Source organism: Podarcis bocagei (genome assembly GCF_964188305.1).
Source record: "Podarcis bocagei genome assembly, chromosome: 13".
Lineage (NCBI taxonomy): Eukaryota > Metazoa > Chordata > Lepidosauria > Squamata > Lacertidae > Podarcis > Podarcis bocagei.
Window position 1 is genome coordinate 1895275 of NC_138138.1, and position 17650 is coordinate 1912924.

Sequence of the window (17650 nt, forward strand, 5' to 3'; positions counted from 1 at the left end):
ACATATGGTTGTCAAGCCTCTGCTTAAAGACCTCCAAAGTAGGAGACTCCACCACACTCCTTGGCAGCAAATTCCACTGTCAAACAGCTCTTACTGTCAGGAAGTTCTTCCTAATGTTTAGGTGGAATCTTCTTTCTTGTAGTTTGGATCCATTGCTCCGTGTTCGCTTCTCTGGAGCAGCAGAAAACAACCTTTCTCCCTCCTCTATGTGACATCCTTTTATATATTTGAACATGGCTATCATATCACCCCTTAACCTCCTCTTCTCCAGGCTAAACATGCCCAGCTCCCTTAGCCGTTCCTCTTAAGGCATCGTTTCCAGGCCTTTGACCATTTTGGTTGCCCTCCTCTGGACACGTTCCAGTTTGTCAGTGTCCTTCTTGAACTGTGGTGCCCAGAACTGGACACAGTACTCCAGGTGAGGTCTGACCAGAGCAGAATACAGTGGCACTATTACTTCCCTTGATCTAGATGCTATACTCCTATTGATGCAGCCCAGGATTGCATTGGCTTTTTCAGCTGCCGCGTCACACTGTTTGCTCATGTCAAGTTTGTGGTCAACCAAGACTCCTAGATCCTTTTCACATGTACTGCTCTCAAGCCAGGTGTCCCCCATCTTGTATTTGTGCCTCTCATTTTTTTTGCCCAAGTGCAATACTTTACATTTCTCCCTGTTAATATTCATCTTGTTTGTTTTTGCCCAGTTCTCTAATCTGTCAAGGTCGTTTTGAAGTGTGATCCTGTCCTCTGGGGTGTTAGCCACCCCTCCCAGTTTGGTGTCATCTGCAAATTTGATCAGGATGCCCTTGAGTCCATCATCCAAGTCGTTGATAAAGATGTTGAATAAGACCGGGCCCAAGACAGAACCCTGTGGCACCCCACTAGTCACTCTTCTCCAGGATGAAGAGGAACCATTGATGAGCACCCTTTGGGTTCGGTCAGTCAGCCAGTTACAAATCCACTGAGTGGTAGCATAGTCAAGACCGCATTTTACCAGCTTCTTTACAAGAATATCATGGGGCACCTTGTCAAATGCCTTGCTGAAATCAAGTAGGCTACATCCACTGCGTTCCCTTCATCTACGAGGCTTGTAATTCTGTCAAAAAACGAGATCAGGTTAGTCTGACATGACTTATTTTTCAGAAATCCATGCTGACTATTGGTGATCACAGCATTCCTTTCTAGGTGCTCACAGACTGTTTGCTTAATGATCTGCTCCAGAATCTTCCCTGGTATTGATGTCAGACTGACTGGGCGGTAATTATTTGGGTCCTCTCTTTCCCCCTTTTTGAAAATAGGGACAACATTTGCCCTCTTCCAGTCTGCCGGGACTTCGCCTGTTCTCCAGGAATTCTCAAAGATGACTGCCAGTGGTTCTGAGATCACATCTGCCAGTTCTTTTAATACTCTTGGATGCAGTTCATCTGGCCCTGGAGACTTGAATACATCTAAACTAGCCAAGTATTCTTGTACTATCTCCTTAGTTATTCTGGGCTGTGTTTCCTTTGCTGAATCATTTGCTCCAAATTCTTCAGGTCGGGCATTGTTTTCTTTATCGGAGAAGACTGAGGCAAAGAAGGCATTGAGGAGTTCAGCCCTTTCTGTGTCCCCTGTTTGCATTTCACCATCTTCTCCTCTGAGTGACCCCACTGTTTCTTTGTTCTTCCTTTTGCTACGGACATTCCCATAAAAGCCTTTTTTGTTGCTTTTAACCTCTCTAGCAAGCCTGAGTTCATTCTGTGCTTTAGGTTTTCTGACTTTGTGTCTACACGTGCTGGCTATTTGTTTGAATTCCTCTTTGGTGGTTTCCCCCCTTTTCCATTTTTTGTATACATCCTTTTTTAATCTTAACTCAGTTAAAAGTTCTTTAGATAGCCACCCTGGCTTCTTTAGGCACCTTCCATGTTTCCGTCTCATTGGTATTGCCTGACGTTGTGCTTTTACTATCTCCCTCTTAACAAACTCCCAGCCATCATGAACTCCCTTTCCTTTTAGTATTCCTGTCCATGGGATCTCACCCAGCACTTCCCTAAGTTTTATGAAGTCAGCTTTCTTAAAGTCAAGAAATTGAGTCCTAGTATGCTTGGCTGCTCCTTTCCGCTGTATAGTAAACTTCAGAAGAGCATGATCACTCGCGCCTAATGATCCTTCCACTTCTACCCCACTAACCAGGTCATCAACATTGGTTAGGACCAGATCTAAAATGGCTGTTCCTCTTGTTGCTTCTCCCACTTTCTGGACAATGAAGTTGTCTGCAAGGCCAGTGAGGAATCTGTTTGACTTTATGCTCTTGGCTGAGTTTGACATCCAACAAATATCTGGGTAATTGAAGTCCCCCATTACTACTATCTCCCTTCCTTTTGCATGCTTGGCCATCTGTTCCAGGAAGGCATCATCTATGTCCTCCGTTTGGCTTGGGGATCTATAGTAAACTCCCACAATGAGGTCTCTGTTATTCTTCTCTCCCTTAATTTTGACCCAAATGCTCTCACTTTGGCTTTGAGGTTCTAAATCTTGGATCTCTTCACAGGTATACACATCCCTGACATATAACACCACTCCTCCTCCTTTCTTGTCCTTTCTTTAGCAAGATGGCAAACATTGCGCAGGAAGCGCAGGCGACTGCAGCTGTTCCCTCCCCCTCCATCTTGAGAACGTGTCGTTGGGGGTGGCTACAGTGGTCCTCCATCATAAAAAGTGTGAAGACAGGACAAATAACTCCCCCCACATAAAAAACCTAGGTCTCCCCCAACAAACGTTTGAGACTAGCTCCCCTAAATCTAAAAGATGGATCAAGCTCTGATAAGCTCCTCCCACAGCTAATCACCTGACTCAACAGAAACCCTGCCCCCTCTGACCTTTGCACAGGGAGAGCAGCTAATCAGCCACAAAGAAACACACACACACACAAGTCCTCAGGCGGGAGCCCTATTTACTGAGACACACAAGCGCACGAGTGCGGCAGCCCTGGGTGCCATCTGGGGGCTGCACATCTAGTGGTTAGAGTGTCAGACTAGCACTCGGGAGGCCAGCGCTAGAGCCCCACTCAGCTATGAAGCCCCCTGGGCTCTGAGCCCAACCTACCTCACAGGGTTGCTGTGGGGATTAAGTGAGGAGGGGGAGAACCATGTGACCGTTTTGAGCTCCTGGGGGGGAGGGGAGGGGATATAAACACAATTAATTATAAGATGAGATGAGATGTCATCGTGGGCCTGGCCATGCTTGTGTCTGTGCAGCACTCTCCCTTGCCAGACCACAATCAGGTGTGCGCATTGTAGCCCTTGGGACAAAGGCTAGTTCTTAACATTTAAGCATCACAGCATCTATCAAGCCAGGCAACAGGGAGCAGTGTCTGCACAAAGGTTTGATGGTCAGAGAACTGAAGGCCTCTCAGATCAGTCTTTCAAAACTGCGACTCTCTTCCTTCGTTCCTTTTCATTCCCCTCCCCGCCCCCTCCTTTAAAATACTGTATTGGAAACCGGGTCTCTTCTAAGTTCCGCAGCCCAATGGAAACATTTCAAGGGAGAGAGCGGAGTCTTCTCAGCACAATCTCAGCCTCCCGCTCACTAATTGGGGGCCAATTCCCATTTTGTGGAGTCTTCATGTGCCCCCCCCCCATGGAGAACTCAGGGCTGCAGGTTCCAGTCGCGGCTGCAGTGACAGCAAGAGAGTAAACAGACCTGATAGAATCTGACAGGTCCATTCTCTTCTTAAAATCAGTCAGTCTGAAAGATGTTCTTTTACATAATCCAATGTGCTTTCTCATGAAGTAGAACAAATGCTACCATGCACTTTGGGGTACAATCTAGGGTTTTTTAAATACACTTTTACTGCTTTTAAATGGGGTTGGGCAAATTAGTTTAGAATACATAATAATAAATTACAGCATTATGTTTTACAAACTTTGGGAACTCAGTTTGTACCGGGGGGAAAGTTCCAATAATAGCATGTATGCCTGCTTTTTTTTTTTAAGGTATTATGTTCAGCATGATCGCTTGGAAATAAGTTCCATTTCAGTTTGTGGAAGGCTTGTATCTACAAATGAAAATGATACTTATTTTCTTTCTTTTTTTTAAATGAAAATGATACTTATTTTCCTTCTGTCTTGAATTCAAAATGATCTCACCCACTCAAAAACAATAACGTTATCTGCAAAACCTACTAGCAAGGCATATATAGGTTACCTACAACTTTTATTTAGCAATGAAATCCATCCTTTACAAATGCCAGGATATGTCAAGAGTCCACCAGACGAAAGAGCAACATAAGGTGTTCCATGAACCTTTTCCCCATGGAGCTTCAGAGAATGTTAGCAAGTTGCTTTGTTGAGCAATGAAAGGCTAGAGCAGGAATGTTTGCCGTGGGAAAGAGTGTCTGAAAGTAGTAGCTGCCCAAAGCAAAAGGGTAGAAGACCCTTCAGCAGAGAGGGAAGGGGGCTTCTGAGTCGCCCATTCCAAATGCACAAAAGTTGAGGAGTTTTAAAAAGTGCTTTTGAGTAGTTTACCTGATGGTAGATTAATTGGTAGGCGCTTCATAGGTAAAGCTAAAGGTACCCCTGACCGTTAGGTCCAGTCGCAGACGACACTGGGGTTGCAGCGCTCATCCCGCTCTATAGGCCAAGGGAGCCGGCGTTTGTCCGCAGTCAGCTTCCAGGTCATGTGGCCAGCATGACTAAGCTGCTTCTGGCGAACCAGAGCAGCGCACGGAAACGCCGTTTACCTTCCTGCCAGAGCGGTACCTATTTATCTACTTGGACTTTGATGTGCTTTTGGACTGCTAGGTGGGCAGGAGCTGGGACTGAACAACGGGAACTCACCCCATCGCGGGGATTCAAACTGCAGACCTTCCAATTGGCAAGCCCTAGGCTCTGTGGTTTAGACCACAGCGCCACCCGCGTCCAGCCAGGAGCTTCATACCACAGTATAAAATGTAGCCCAGTTTAACCCAAAGTACAGCAAGGCAACAACTGGGGGGCGTGGCTGTTTTTGTTTTTGTTGGTGGTGGTGTGGGTGGGTGTGGGAGAGAGAGAGAGAGAGAGAGAGAGAGAGAGAGAGAGAGAGAGAGTGTACATATAGCAGTTATTCTGCCTCCTTTCACATGGTAGGATGCAATAACATTTTAGAAAGCTGCAGTGCTTTGTTTTCCTGTAAATAACTTCAGAGGGTGGCAGGAAAGCAGGACACAATAAGAAGTTTCTAAAATTCTGAACTATGTGGAGAGAGAGGAAACCTTTTCCGCCTCTTTTGTGATACTAGAACTTTGGGTCACCCATTCAAGCTTTTAGGCTGCAGTTTTACAGCAGACAAAAATTACAAAAACCGCATGTAATTTAACTTAGGGAATTTGGTGTACAGTGGTGGGAAGTTCCACCGGTTACAATGTGGTGATTGGCCACCAACTGACATGGCTGCAAAGGGAAGTCAATAAGTTTCCAGAGAAGGAGTCTCTCAGTGCCAACTGGGCATGATAGCTAAGTGGAACCTTGATATTCAGAGGAAAGATCCAAGATGGTAGGCGCAGATTCCCTGAAGGCGAGAGCCCAAAGGCATCTGCCCAACTGGCCACGCTGTACTGTGCGGTGTACTCATGTGGATGCAAGGCTGATTTCAAGCCTGAGTGCTGTTGGAGCAGGGCCAGATGGAGACCCCGCCTCCCTGCTCAGGGCGCATCTGGACTGAGGGAGACAGGGAGGGAGATTCCTTTCCCCTGGACTATGGCTTGATTCAGCAAGACAATCCTTAGACGCTCAATATTCAAAGCGTACGGATGGCTGGCATTAACTTCCAAACTGCCATAGCTCATGCTGGATAAAGTATGGGGTTTAAACTAAAGAAACACACACACACACACACACACACACACGAAAAAAGAAATTTTTTAAAAATGGGTTTTATAAACAAGAATAATGTTATACCAATAAGTATACCAAGTTTTCTCATGTCATTTGTATGAACACATGAGTCTTTGGTAAAACAGACGGAGGCCAGAATGTGTCTGTGATTTTGCTACGTGTCAAAGACACCAAATTTCTTATGCACGCAGAACCCATCATTCATTTCAGTGGAAGGGCTGAACCATGTTTGCACACCAAGGAGTGTACAGATGTTCTACCTGGCATTTACACACCTCCAGAAGCCATTTGAGGGGGACAGAAATCCCCAGTAGCACCTACTAAAATGCTCTGCCAGGTTCCCAAGGGAAGGGCCCAGGAAGAAAGGGAAGAGATAAATAATTATTAACCCTTAGTTACTGAGCACATCCTAAGATGCAAGAAATTGCCAGGCTGGAGAGCTAATTGAAAAGCAAAGGGCAAATGACACTCAGAGCACCGTTTCACAGGACAGCCGGGAGAAATACAAATTCATTAAGAAAGAAAGAAAATGCTCACCTATATTCTTGTGGAGAAGGGTGGTGGCTTTGCCCTGAATTTCGAATGAGGCCAGACATGACTGAGGTGATATCACTTTCTATCATTTCCTACATGGAAAGAAGGAGAGAGGGACCACATAGGTATGACAGAACTACCCAGTATTTCAACAAATAAAGAACTAGCCTCTTGATTGTTTAAAATGCTATATATGATGACACCCAAATCTTACATATTTTGCTTCAGAAGATTTCCTTGGATATTTTTTTAAAAAAACTTTGTTGATGCTTAATGAGCAAACACTAGTATATAATGAGGGGAAAATCCACCATTATCAAGTGGATAAATTTGGGATAAACAACATTTTGCAGTCTTATGTGCAAGTCCAAATTCAGCAAGATTTACACAGGACCGACTTTCCAGGCATTTTTGCTGTGAGTGTCCTCATCTAGAGAGAGAGCAGCCTGACCTTACACATTTACTCAGAAACGCAGCCCACTAGACTCAAGGTGGACTTAGCCGCATTTTCAAAAGTACAACCCATTGAAGTGAAATAATTGCTCAAAAGAAAACAAATAAAGAAAGAAAGAAGCCCGCTGATTGCAGAAGTGGGTGAAAATAAACGAAGTCATAGCAACTGACAAGTTTCACTCCAGCATCTTTTATCCCAAGACCACCTTGTTTTCACGGGGAGGAAGGCGAAGCTGCTCCAAGACCCCCTTATGCCCCCCCGGGTCCCGGCCTCCCCACCTGCGGGATCTCTTCGGGGGCCCTGCGCTTTTGCACCCTGGGCGGGGGGGGGGCAGGTACCTGCACCACGGCGGCTCCCTTCGCCCGGCGGGCTGCGCTCTCCTCGCTTCCTCCCTCGCTCGCCAAACCGTTTTTAAATTTCCCTCTCGGGGAGCTGTCCAGCCTGGAGCATGCGCAGAAGGGGCGGGCCGGCGGCGGGGGGGGGGCAGCGGCGGGGCAGCTCCGGGCAGGCGGCGCGGCGGCGGCGCCCTCCTCTCTCTCTCTCTCTCTCTCTCTCTGGCCCGGCGGAGCAGCCTGGGCGCCCCCCCCCCCCAAGAGCCCGGAGGCAGCGCGCGGAGCCGGGTCTCGGCCGCGAGGAGCTCCCAGTCGCCCCGGAGGGCGGGCCGGCCTCCCCTTTGGCGCCGCGGCGCCCGCGCCTCCAGCAGCGGGAAAGGGCCCGCGAGGAGGAAGCGGGGAGAGAAGGGGCTGCGAGGAGCCCGGGCGGGAGAGGCCCGTCAGGCTGCCGCAGAGCAGAGCGGAACTGTGGAACTCCCTGCCGCCCCGGGCAGAGCCAGGATGTCTCTTAGGCAGTGGCGTCGCGTGGGGGGTGCAGGGGGGCCGGCCGCACCGGGCGCAACATCTGGGGGTTAGGGTTAGAGGGCGCAAATTACTTGCCTTGCCCCGGGTGCTGACAACCCAGCTAGGCCACTTCTCTTAGGAGGGGCAGAACCTCAGGGGGGAGCTCCCCCCCCCCACCAACCTGGATGGTTTGGAAAGAAGATTGGACAAATTAGTGGAGGAGGAGAGAGCTCTCGATGCAGAGGAGCCAACTCCTAGCAGCCAAGGCCCCCAATTAAATATTTGAGGGGCTGCTCCTTCCAAGTTGATGGGCATTGCTGTTCAAATGGTGTGTGCGCGCCATGTCATGCGACTGATTATGCAGGGCAGGGCTTACTTGCAGCCCCCCCCCCCAATATTTTATTCAAGTTGGCTCCCCGGTTGGAGGCATCAATACTTCTGAATCCCAGTTGTTGGAAACCAGAGATCTTGCGCTCAGATCCTGCTTGCAGGTTTCCAGCAGGCCTTGGGGAGCCCCTGTGGAAACGGTTTGTGGGACCAGAGGGGCCCCTCTTGGCCTGACCCAGCAGGGTTCTTCCAATGTTCTGATGTTTTCCGCCCATTCCAGGTCTCCCTGGGGCTTTCACAGAGCAACATTAAGCTATGCCAGTTCTTACCAGAAACAGAAAACCTCTGAGCACATGCAGATTCCCTTTTGATTGCTTCCAGATGACCTGTTTATTCAGCAATCCTCCTCATTCATTCGCACAAAGTTTGTAAGATTTAAGATTTTATTAATTGCAAGTGGTATATAAATGCTGTGGAAAAAGTACAAATAATAAATGTGCAATTGTGTTTCATTTTTGCTTTATAAATTATAGTACGGTTACACCATGTGTTGTGATGTAAGTTGTCCTGCGCTTCTATTTGGAGGAAGGTTGGGGTCTAAAAGCAGTTCAATAAATAAACAAACTAGGGTGCCACCGATGGACATAGGAAGCGTCTGCTGGATCAGGCCATTGGCCCAACTGGGCCAGCATCCTGTTCTTACCCTTGCCAGCCAGGGCCCCCCCATTATGAGAAGCCCACAAGAGCAACTGTCATTCGGAGGCATCGCTGCCTCTGACTGTGGAGGCAGAGCATTGAGTAAGCCTTCTCTTGAATTTACAAAATGCATAACCTGTGTGCAGCAACCCTGAGCCAACCTTCCTCTTCCTTCTTCCAGGTAAATTAAAGTAGACATGGTATATCAATAAGGAGTGTTCATCCGGTCTCTACTAGGGGATCATTCAGAATGTGTTTCTGCTACGACACACTGGCTAGCAAGTTCCAGTACTCTGCAACAAACACAGCGATTTGCTTGACAGAAATAGAGCAAAGGGCTGATCCACGCATGACCATGTGCACCAAAATGGGACAGAAGAAGCGAAAAACAGCACTAGGAAAGTCTAGACACACACAATTAAATTATAGTGAATAACTGCTTTTAAACAAGCAACTTATTTCCTCAGAACACTTAATGCCTCTTTTAATTTACCAGAGCATTTAATTCCCCCCTCCACTTGTGTTACAAATCCTCTTTGTATTTCTTGTAGATTGATATTTAAACTGAAATAGACATAAACCAGAGCAATAGGTGCTCCATTTTACAAGGCCAGGCCTCCCCACCCCCCATGGGTGAAATTTGCTTGTAATACTTTCTGTCAGTGTAACAAATTGTAGTTAAAATCATTTAGTGTGAAATTGCCCATTAATCCCACCAGCAAAAGGCATTTAGCAAAAGTCTAGTCACTTGAGAGCATACAGATGGTGCATCGGAGTTGTACAATAGAACCAACCACTGATTATATGCAGGGATGTAACGGACAAAAAGGTCTTCCTGAAAACCAGGAGAAGTGAGGGTGGTCCTAGTGCCTGACTGGTTCAAATAGAAGGCAGTCTTTACAGTATCAGCAATAAGCAAAATGCTCACCTCCAGCAGTTTCCAGCAAGTGGTCTTCAGAAGCATTGTTGCCTCTATTAACCTTAAATCTGCCTTGTAGGAATCCTTAGCAGATGACTGCAGTGCCTGGAGACAGTCAGGTCATGCATCCACAACAATGCTCAGAGGAGGAATGACTGCTGGGAAAAGCGCAGAGAGGAAAAACGCCCTGGTGCATCTGCAGCAACACAACCGGATGCCTTCCTCTGCCGCAACTGCAACAAAACATGTCTCTCCCCTATCAGTCTCTACAGCCACAGCAGGCGCTGTAACTCGCCAACCTTTGGACTTCATCCCTGAAAGCACACTCCTCCAGTGTCTCCCAAGACAGATGGATACCAACTGTCTCCAGCTGTGGAGGCAAAGCAAAACAATCGTGGCTAGCAGCCATTGATAGCCTTCTCCATGAATTTGTCCAATCCTCTTTTAAAGGCCATCCCTGCCTCCTGTGGCAGCGAGTTCCATAGTTCAACCAATCTGCTGCGTGAATAAGTGCTTTCTTTTATCACTTGTGAATGTTCTGACATTGAGCTTCATTGGATGCCTGTGACTTGCTAGTGTTATGAAAGAGGGAGGGGGGGGAATTCTTTCTCAACTTTCTCCATGTCATGTCATGGGGGTTCAAAACATCTGGAAAGCCCCATCCTGTTGTCCCAGCTGCCCTGTTGCCCCAGCTGTTGGTGATGTTTCTTCTAGCACAAGATCTCAAATTGTTTTAGGTCTTCTGTGCTTCCGGTTACAGACAGACCTACAAGGACATGCCAGCACTGTTGTTTCTCCCTATTTATTTTGTTGAGATAGCGATGAGCTGCTGGCATCTACTTTGGGGTATTGTCAGGACATGAAGTTGGTGTAAAAAGCCAGTCCCTTTGCAATGTGAGCTGTGTCGTCAATGTTTCATCCCCGTTTGTCCTTTCCAGATTCTACATGGACCAGGGTGAGACTTTTCTACACACGTCTCCTTGACAGGCATTAATCAAATTGGAACAATCGAGGCAGGGGTGTTATTTTTATCCAGGGGCACTTTACCCTGATGGATCCACCCACCCTCCGCAAACGTCTCTGTCCCAAATCCTGCCACCGCTTCTTAGGTTGCTTCTGCTCAATTTTGACATGACTCGGAAATCCAATTAAACCGTTTTTTCACCTTCCCAGTCCCCAAATCCAACATTTCAGTAATTAGTAGAAACAAGCCACTCTCGCACTTGCTCCTTTTTGTAGTCCAGGGGGCTGTGTCCCATGATTTAAAACTAACATTTTCAAAAGCACTTCATGGTTTTGGGGAATGGTCAATTAACCTTCTGTTTCCTGTGGGGAACCCTGTGAAGAACTGTCAACAGTTGGGTTTGCAGAGATTTGCCCAGTGACCTATGAGGCCAGGAGGTTCACAGATGCATGTAACTGTGTCATCATAGATTTGTTTCCTGGGTGACAATATCACAAGAGAATGAGCCAACTGCTTGTCGGTTTTTGGCTTCTTCTGTAGCACACGGGTGACCAGCTGAATCGATCACGATGTGCTCTCCTCCCAGCTGGTGTTATGGGGTGTACTAATGGGGAACACAAGGACAAAAGGGGATTTCTGGTATCTTTCAGACATTTCCCCTTCCTCTTTCCCTACATAATCTTTTCTTATTGATACTAATAACTCTGTAGACCAGAGAAAAAATTCACAAGCTACCTGCTGAGTTTTGTGTGCATTTTTATACTATATATATAACTTGAGAGTAGCTATTCTAGTTGTCAACTATAGAGAAAAAAAGCAACATGCAGAGCAATCCTATACCCATAATTTATGCTGATGCAGTTGGGGGGGAGGAGGAGGGGAGGAATGTTGTAACTGCATCATCAGAACAGCTGCTGTATCCAATATTCACTTATCCTGGGACACACACACAAAACACAGGAAATGGTGCAAAAAGGCAGACACACATCCCCGGCTACCTACGTGCTCTTGTAGTGATGTGGGAAAGCTTAAAAAATTGCTCCCAATGATGTCAGGATAGCTGCAAAGTTCTGCCACCAAAAGAGGTCTGGAGGAGAATAGGTGATGGTGCCATTGTGCTGCTCCCCTGGAAGGGGGCATGTCCACCCCCCATGGCTGTGCCCTCAAAACAGCTTTGGGCATGTCTCACGTTCTTCCCATGTAATAGAACTTCATCAGCCAGCCTAATTTAGATTGCTCCAATATACACTTTTCTAATAGGATACAATCTGCGGCTAAGAACATAAGAAGAGTTGCTGGATCAGGCCAGTGGCCCATCCAGTCCAGGATCCATGTTCTCACATTGTCCAACCAGATGTGTTCAGGAAACCCGCAAAGCGCAAGAGCCCTTCCCCCTCCTGCAATGCCCAGCAATGGGCATTCAGAAGCACATGGAGGCAGAGCAGAGCCATCTTGGCTAGTAGCTCTGAATTTCTCCATTCCTCTTTTAAAGCCACCCAGGCTGGTGGCCATCACTCCCGTGGGAGCAAGCTCCATGGTTCACGGTAGCTATGCACTGGTCTATTCAAGCCCAAATACACAGAATCCACATTGTTATTAGCTCTGCAATGGATGTAACACAAACTCCCACCATAAACTGTTTATGCTGCGCAATCTCGTCCGAAGGAATGGGTGCTGGACTATTGGAGGATGGATTGCGTCCCTTTAAGGCATTTGCTGGCTGCTGTTTGCAGTGGCTCAAGGTGGGTGGAGAACGCAGGAAAGGCTGTTCTCGCCTCTCTCAGGAACATCATTAGACACAGAGAAGGATGTTAGTGGGGTTTTTTAAAAAAATTCTCGTGGCCAAGAGAGATGGGAGGTGGTGCGCAGCTTGCACCGTGGTCACCTACTAACAAGTGTCAAAGTCACCCACTGCTGACAGTGGAGGTGCCAGGGCTGAATTGCTGCCAATAAGTTAAGCATCCCATCCTGGAGTGTGTGTGTGTGTGTTTAAAGAGCTGCTGACAGATAGTGATTGCCCTTCTCCGTGACTGAAGGGGGAAGCAATGTGTTGCCTCGCCTCTGCACTCAGGATGGATTACTCATTCAAAATGACAGGTCCTGTCCAGCTTCTCCAAGTTTGGAGTGCTCTCACCGCACAGATACTTAAGGTTAATTCAAGAACCAGTCATGTCAGATGGCCAAGTTCAAATCCCCCCTCCTCTCTCTCACACACAAAATAGTATGTTTTGAAAGGCCTGAGCCAATAATAAACACCATCCACTGGGCTTGCTTCCTCCCATGTGGCTCTCATTTAGGACATATCCCCAGCACACTGTCTCCATTGACGGGTAAATATATATGTGTGTTTTTTAATGCCTCAAGAGGGAGCTGAATGATAAAAGAAACCTGGTGCATTAACTAAAAGCTCTGTGATTTTATATTGATCTCGCCATGCAGATGTCAGCACTTCTAATAATTCTTTCAGTTAAACCCAAACACGATCAAGTTCAGGTTTTCGTAATACAATTAGGCTTGTATGGTGGTTCTGGGACAGGGCAGGAAATACTGACCTTTCCACAACTCCTCAATGTGGACCAGAATCGCATTGCTTGTTTTCTTTGTCCCTGGATGTGTGATGTCAAATGGATCCCTCTCCTCATCTGTCCACAGTCAGTGGATTTTTCCCATTGGCCTTAAAGAGAGGGAATAATCTGATGAATAGCCAAACAGTAAAATGCAGCTGAAACGGAGAGGGGGGGGTATTTGATTTACTTCCTACTTCCTTATTTAATCACTGGGTTCCTAAAGGCCCCCTTGGGTGCGAATGACCCATGTTTTGTTGCTAGGGATGTGCCACTGACCCAAGCCAAGACCCCTGCCCTAGTTCACCTATCAGACAAAAATGAATATATTCCAGGAGCTATCAGCTTCCATTATCACTAACTGAGCCTGGCAGGTGGAGACGGGCCTCATTATTTTTAATTGGGTCCTATAGTTCTGCAGTTAAATAAAACACAATGGGCTTAGTCATTCAGGAAGATCTGCAGAAGACCTTCTGAGGAATAGGAGCCCTCCAGGAGAATCCCGGCTTCCCCCTCCACGTCTACCGGACTTTGGCAGGAAAGGACTGCACAGTGGATGGTGCCCAGCACAATCCTGCTCTTTTGTCTGCTTTGGAGTCAGGAGAAAACCAATTCTGCTCCTTTTATTGTTTTTGGCCATTTTCAAAACAATACACACTCTCTTAGGCGAAGGGGCCGTAGCTCCGTGGCACAACATCTGCCTTGCAAGGAGAAAACATTGAGCTAGGTGGAGCCAGGATCTGACGTAGTATAAGGAAATCTTTAATAATGATGATGATAGTTTACAGTCAATCAATGAAGTTACTCAATCCACTATGAAATGTCTGTGAAGTGCTCATAGAATCATAGAGTTGGAATAGACCACAAGGGCCATTGAGTCCAACCCCCTGCCAAGCAGGAAACACCATCAGAGCACTCCTGACATATGGTTGTCAAGCCTCTGCTTAAAGACCTCCAAAGTAGGAGACTCCACCACACTCCTTGGCAGCAAATTCCACTGTTGAACAGCTCTTACTGTCAGGAAGTTCTTCCTCATGATGAGAGCATTCTTAGCGGCAGCCCCACAACGGTGGAATGTGATTACGTGAGATGTCAGAGTCTGACCAGGCCGGCCCATCCATTTGGCCACTGGGAGAAGAGGGTGGGCCATTGGCTGGATATAGCCGGCTCTTCTTAGGTTGTTATCTTCATTCTCTTGCAGCCTTCAAGACGTTCCACCTTTTCCCACCACCTTTAGCAACTTGTTTGATCTGAGCTGCATAACTTTCCAATGTTTACCTGATTTTGATAATTTTACATTATGCTGGATTAGCGTTGGTCCTCTTGGCTTTTTAGAAACATTTTGAAATATTGTTTTAAGATTTTGGCAGTGCTTTGCAGTCTTAAATTGTATTTTATTGCTTATCTGATATGTCATTTGTAAACATATTTTGGATGATTTTTTCCCTTGAAAAGTGGTATGCAATTTATTAAATAATCAATTACACCTCATTCCTCTTTGCTGCTTTGTGTGTGTGTGTAATCTGAGAGCTGAAAAATAAAAATATACTCGGTTTGCCATAAATGCTTCCATTGTAATTCAAGGTGGATGGCAGGGATGGTTAGATCTGTCAATTTACATTTCTCTAAATTTTTCATTTTCCAGTATTTCCAGTCCAACACATTTCCACATTCATTTGTGTTAAATATCTATATATGTTGAACTTTTAAACATTAAAACTCTCTTCCTCCTAATAAACACACCTTTGCATGTGATTTTGCCTAATATAACACATTTTAAAAAGAATTTCCCCCAAATATAATACAGTTTAAATGTTATTTTAGCTTTTAATAATAAAGAAAAAATTAAATTGTCCCATAAATATGCATGTTTGAACACATTTTTCTGCATTGTAAAATCTGGAGAGGTGCAAATTTTAAAGGCAAGCTGCACTCTGGTTTGCATATTGTTCTGAGAATGAGACCAGTCCACATTAAAATGCAAACCAAACCAAATTTCTACCCCACCTCTGGTGAATGTTAAGATCTGAAGAAGTCCCAGAACATTTTCTGATCTCATGCATGCTTCAGTTTCACAAGGCCCTGTGATTTCCATTCCCATTTGCAATGAGCGCCAAAAACAGCCCCTTCCCCTGGACAGTCCTAGGCTGAGAGGCTTGGCAGTTCAGGCAGCCCAAGAGCAAATGCTTGCTGAGAAGACCTCTGTTTTTGCAAAGCTTTTGTTACACCCCAGCTCTAAATGATAGTCTTTAAAAAAACCCTGAAAGATGAGAAGTACCGTATTTTTCGCCCTATAAGACGCACTTTTTCCCCTCCAAAAATGAAGGGGAAATGTGGGTGCGTCCTATGGGGTGAATGCAGGCTTTCGCTGAAGCCTGGAGAGCGAGAGCGGTAGGTGCGCACCAACCCCTCTCGCTCTCCAGGCTTCGCGGACCTCTCCTCAAGCAGCGGGAATGCTCCCGCTGCTTGGGGAGAGTTGCTGGCATCCCGAAGCCTGCGCGTGCTGATCTCAGCGCGTCCAGGCTTCGCGGATCTCTCCCCAAGCAGCGGGAACGCTCCCGCTGCTTGGGGAGAGTTGCCGGCATCCCGAAGCCTGCGCGCGCTGATCTCAGCGCGTCCAGGCTTCGCGGATCTCTCCTCAAGCAGCGGGAGCCACCGCTGGGCTCCGACGGCTTGCAGAGAGCTGCCTGTTTGGGGGCTGGGTTCGGGGGAAGCTCGGGCTGCCCCAGCCCCGCGCCTGGGGGGGAAATAATTTTCCCCCCTTTATTTCCCCCCCCCAAAAAACTAGGTGCGTCTTATGGGACGGTGCGTCCTATAGGGCGAAAAATACGGTATTCACAAAAGTAAGAGTGAAGGTATAGCAGCCCCGCAGAGGGCTTAATCTCTGTTGTCACCTCTGTCGTTGTCCCCCCACCAAAAAAGCAATCCAGGAAAGAGAGTTGGAGATTATGACCAGAATAACAGGGGCAACAATGAGCTCATTCAGACCTCAGCTGATGTTGGGCTGCCACATTCTTCAGGAGGGGCATGTCAGAAGGGAGGCAGAAAGGGAGAGAGTCCTGATCTGGAACAGATGCTGCAAGCAGACACAAGCCAAAGGAACAGGACTGCGTGACGTTACATCTCTTTCTGCTCTTCCTCTCCAGAGTCCCTCCAAGGCGATTCGCAGGACACAGGGGCTTCTCCTCAGCCCCCAAGGATGCTCTCCCACAGCAAAGGCCAGCTTGGGTGACTCTGATGAAATCCTCTCCAGATGTGTGCTCATTTCTGTGCATGAGTATTGGAAAGCAGGGTCCCCTCTCCGCAAAGCGTGTTAAGAATTGCAACATTAAAAACCCTAAATGGGAAGTCTAGGCTCTGGTTTCCCACAATCGCAGGTTGTAACATAAGCTGTCTCTTCTAAGTATATTTGAGGAGTATATTTGGGGGGGGGGTCAATGTAAAGAGCTAATCGTACCCCTCCTTACAGCAGGACCAGTGATGATAACTGGATTCGTTTACAATTTCTCCAGAAAATCAAAGACCAGTTCCAACAGTTTATACTGAAATAAAAAAATAATATATATAATAAATGTTCATAAATGTACCAAGCAAACACGTACATAAATATATGAACCACATGTCTGAAGCAGCACAGGAAAACAGCCTGGAAACCATTTTGACTCCCAAACTGACCAAATGATTTCTCTGCAAGATCAAGGAAAATGGAAAAGCCTCCCCATTGTCTTTTCCTTCACAAATCCTGTCTTAAGGGTATGTCTGTGTATGAATAGGGTGAGCCTGTGACCTGTCTCAGGAACTAAGTATTTATCATTACAAAAGACTGGCCAGGCTCCCCAGGGTATCCAATCAAGTGAGCATTAACAGGTAACCTGCCAGACAGGAGGTAAACAACGAACTCAGATTTCTCTTGAGCTACACCCTTTCTGTGATGTAGGTATGATGTTTCTGAGGGTGGTCTTGGACGCCAGGGCAGGCAATTAAAAATGTCTATATAAGGGTGGGCACACCTTTGTTTGGGGTCCTCCTCCTTTCCTGTGTGTGAGGGGAGCATCCTATTGCAACAGTTCAATAAAGATCAGGCTTTTCAGCTGCTTTGCTTCTCAATATTATCTGGTTGGGCTGTTATTTTCTCCGACCGATGGAGAACCTGCAAAAGACTCTATAAGGGCTCTTGTTCCCCCATAAGGGAATAAGGGTAGATTTTCATTTATTACAATACTAACTTGCAGACTTGATAAGATTTAATGTGCTTGTTGAATTAGTATTTAGGAAAGCCAGCATTCTAGCACGGAGGGGGGTGTTTGTGGTGGACATTGTCTTCTGAGGATGCTCTCTTGTGTCACTAAGTCAGTCTTGTGTATACCTTGCAGGCCCCCCATCAGCAGAGGACAGGGCTCAGACTAACAGATAGTCAGGAAAAATGCACAAGGCAGCCGACCTCATAAAGATGAAAACACCGTAAGTAAAGATTTCCCCTCTTACCCATGGGACCTCTGTGTGT

At 46.7% G+C, this 17650-nt stretch overlaps 1 protein-coding gene across 7 annotated transcripts in view; it reads right to left on the bottom strand.

The window, feature by feature from the left end:
- FOXN4 (forkhead box N4) overlaps positions 1 to 17650 on the bottom strand; it is a 49153-nt gene that overhangs the window by 21250 nt on the left and 10253 nt on the right. For all 7 annotated transcript variants that reach the window (XM_081168542.1, XM_081168537.1, XM_081168540.1 and 4 more), the window contains exons 3-4: positions 13135 to 13256; positions 6390 to 6478 (exon numbers count right to left, since the gene is read on the bottom strand). In XM_081168542.1, coding sequence (XP_081024668.1) covers positions 6390 to 6478; positions 13135 to 13256 — 211 coding nt within the window. The remainder of the gene's footprint in view (positions 1 to 6389; positions 6479 to 13134; positions 13257 to 17650) is intronic.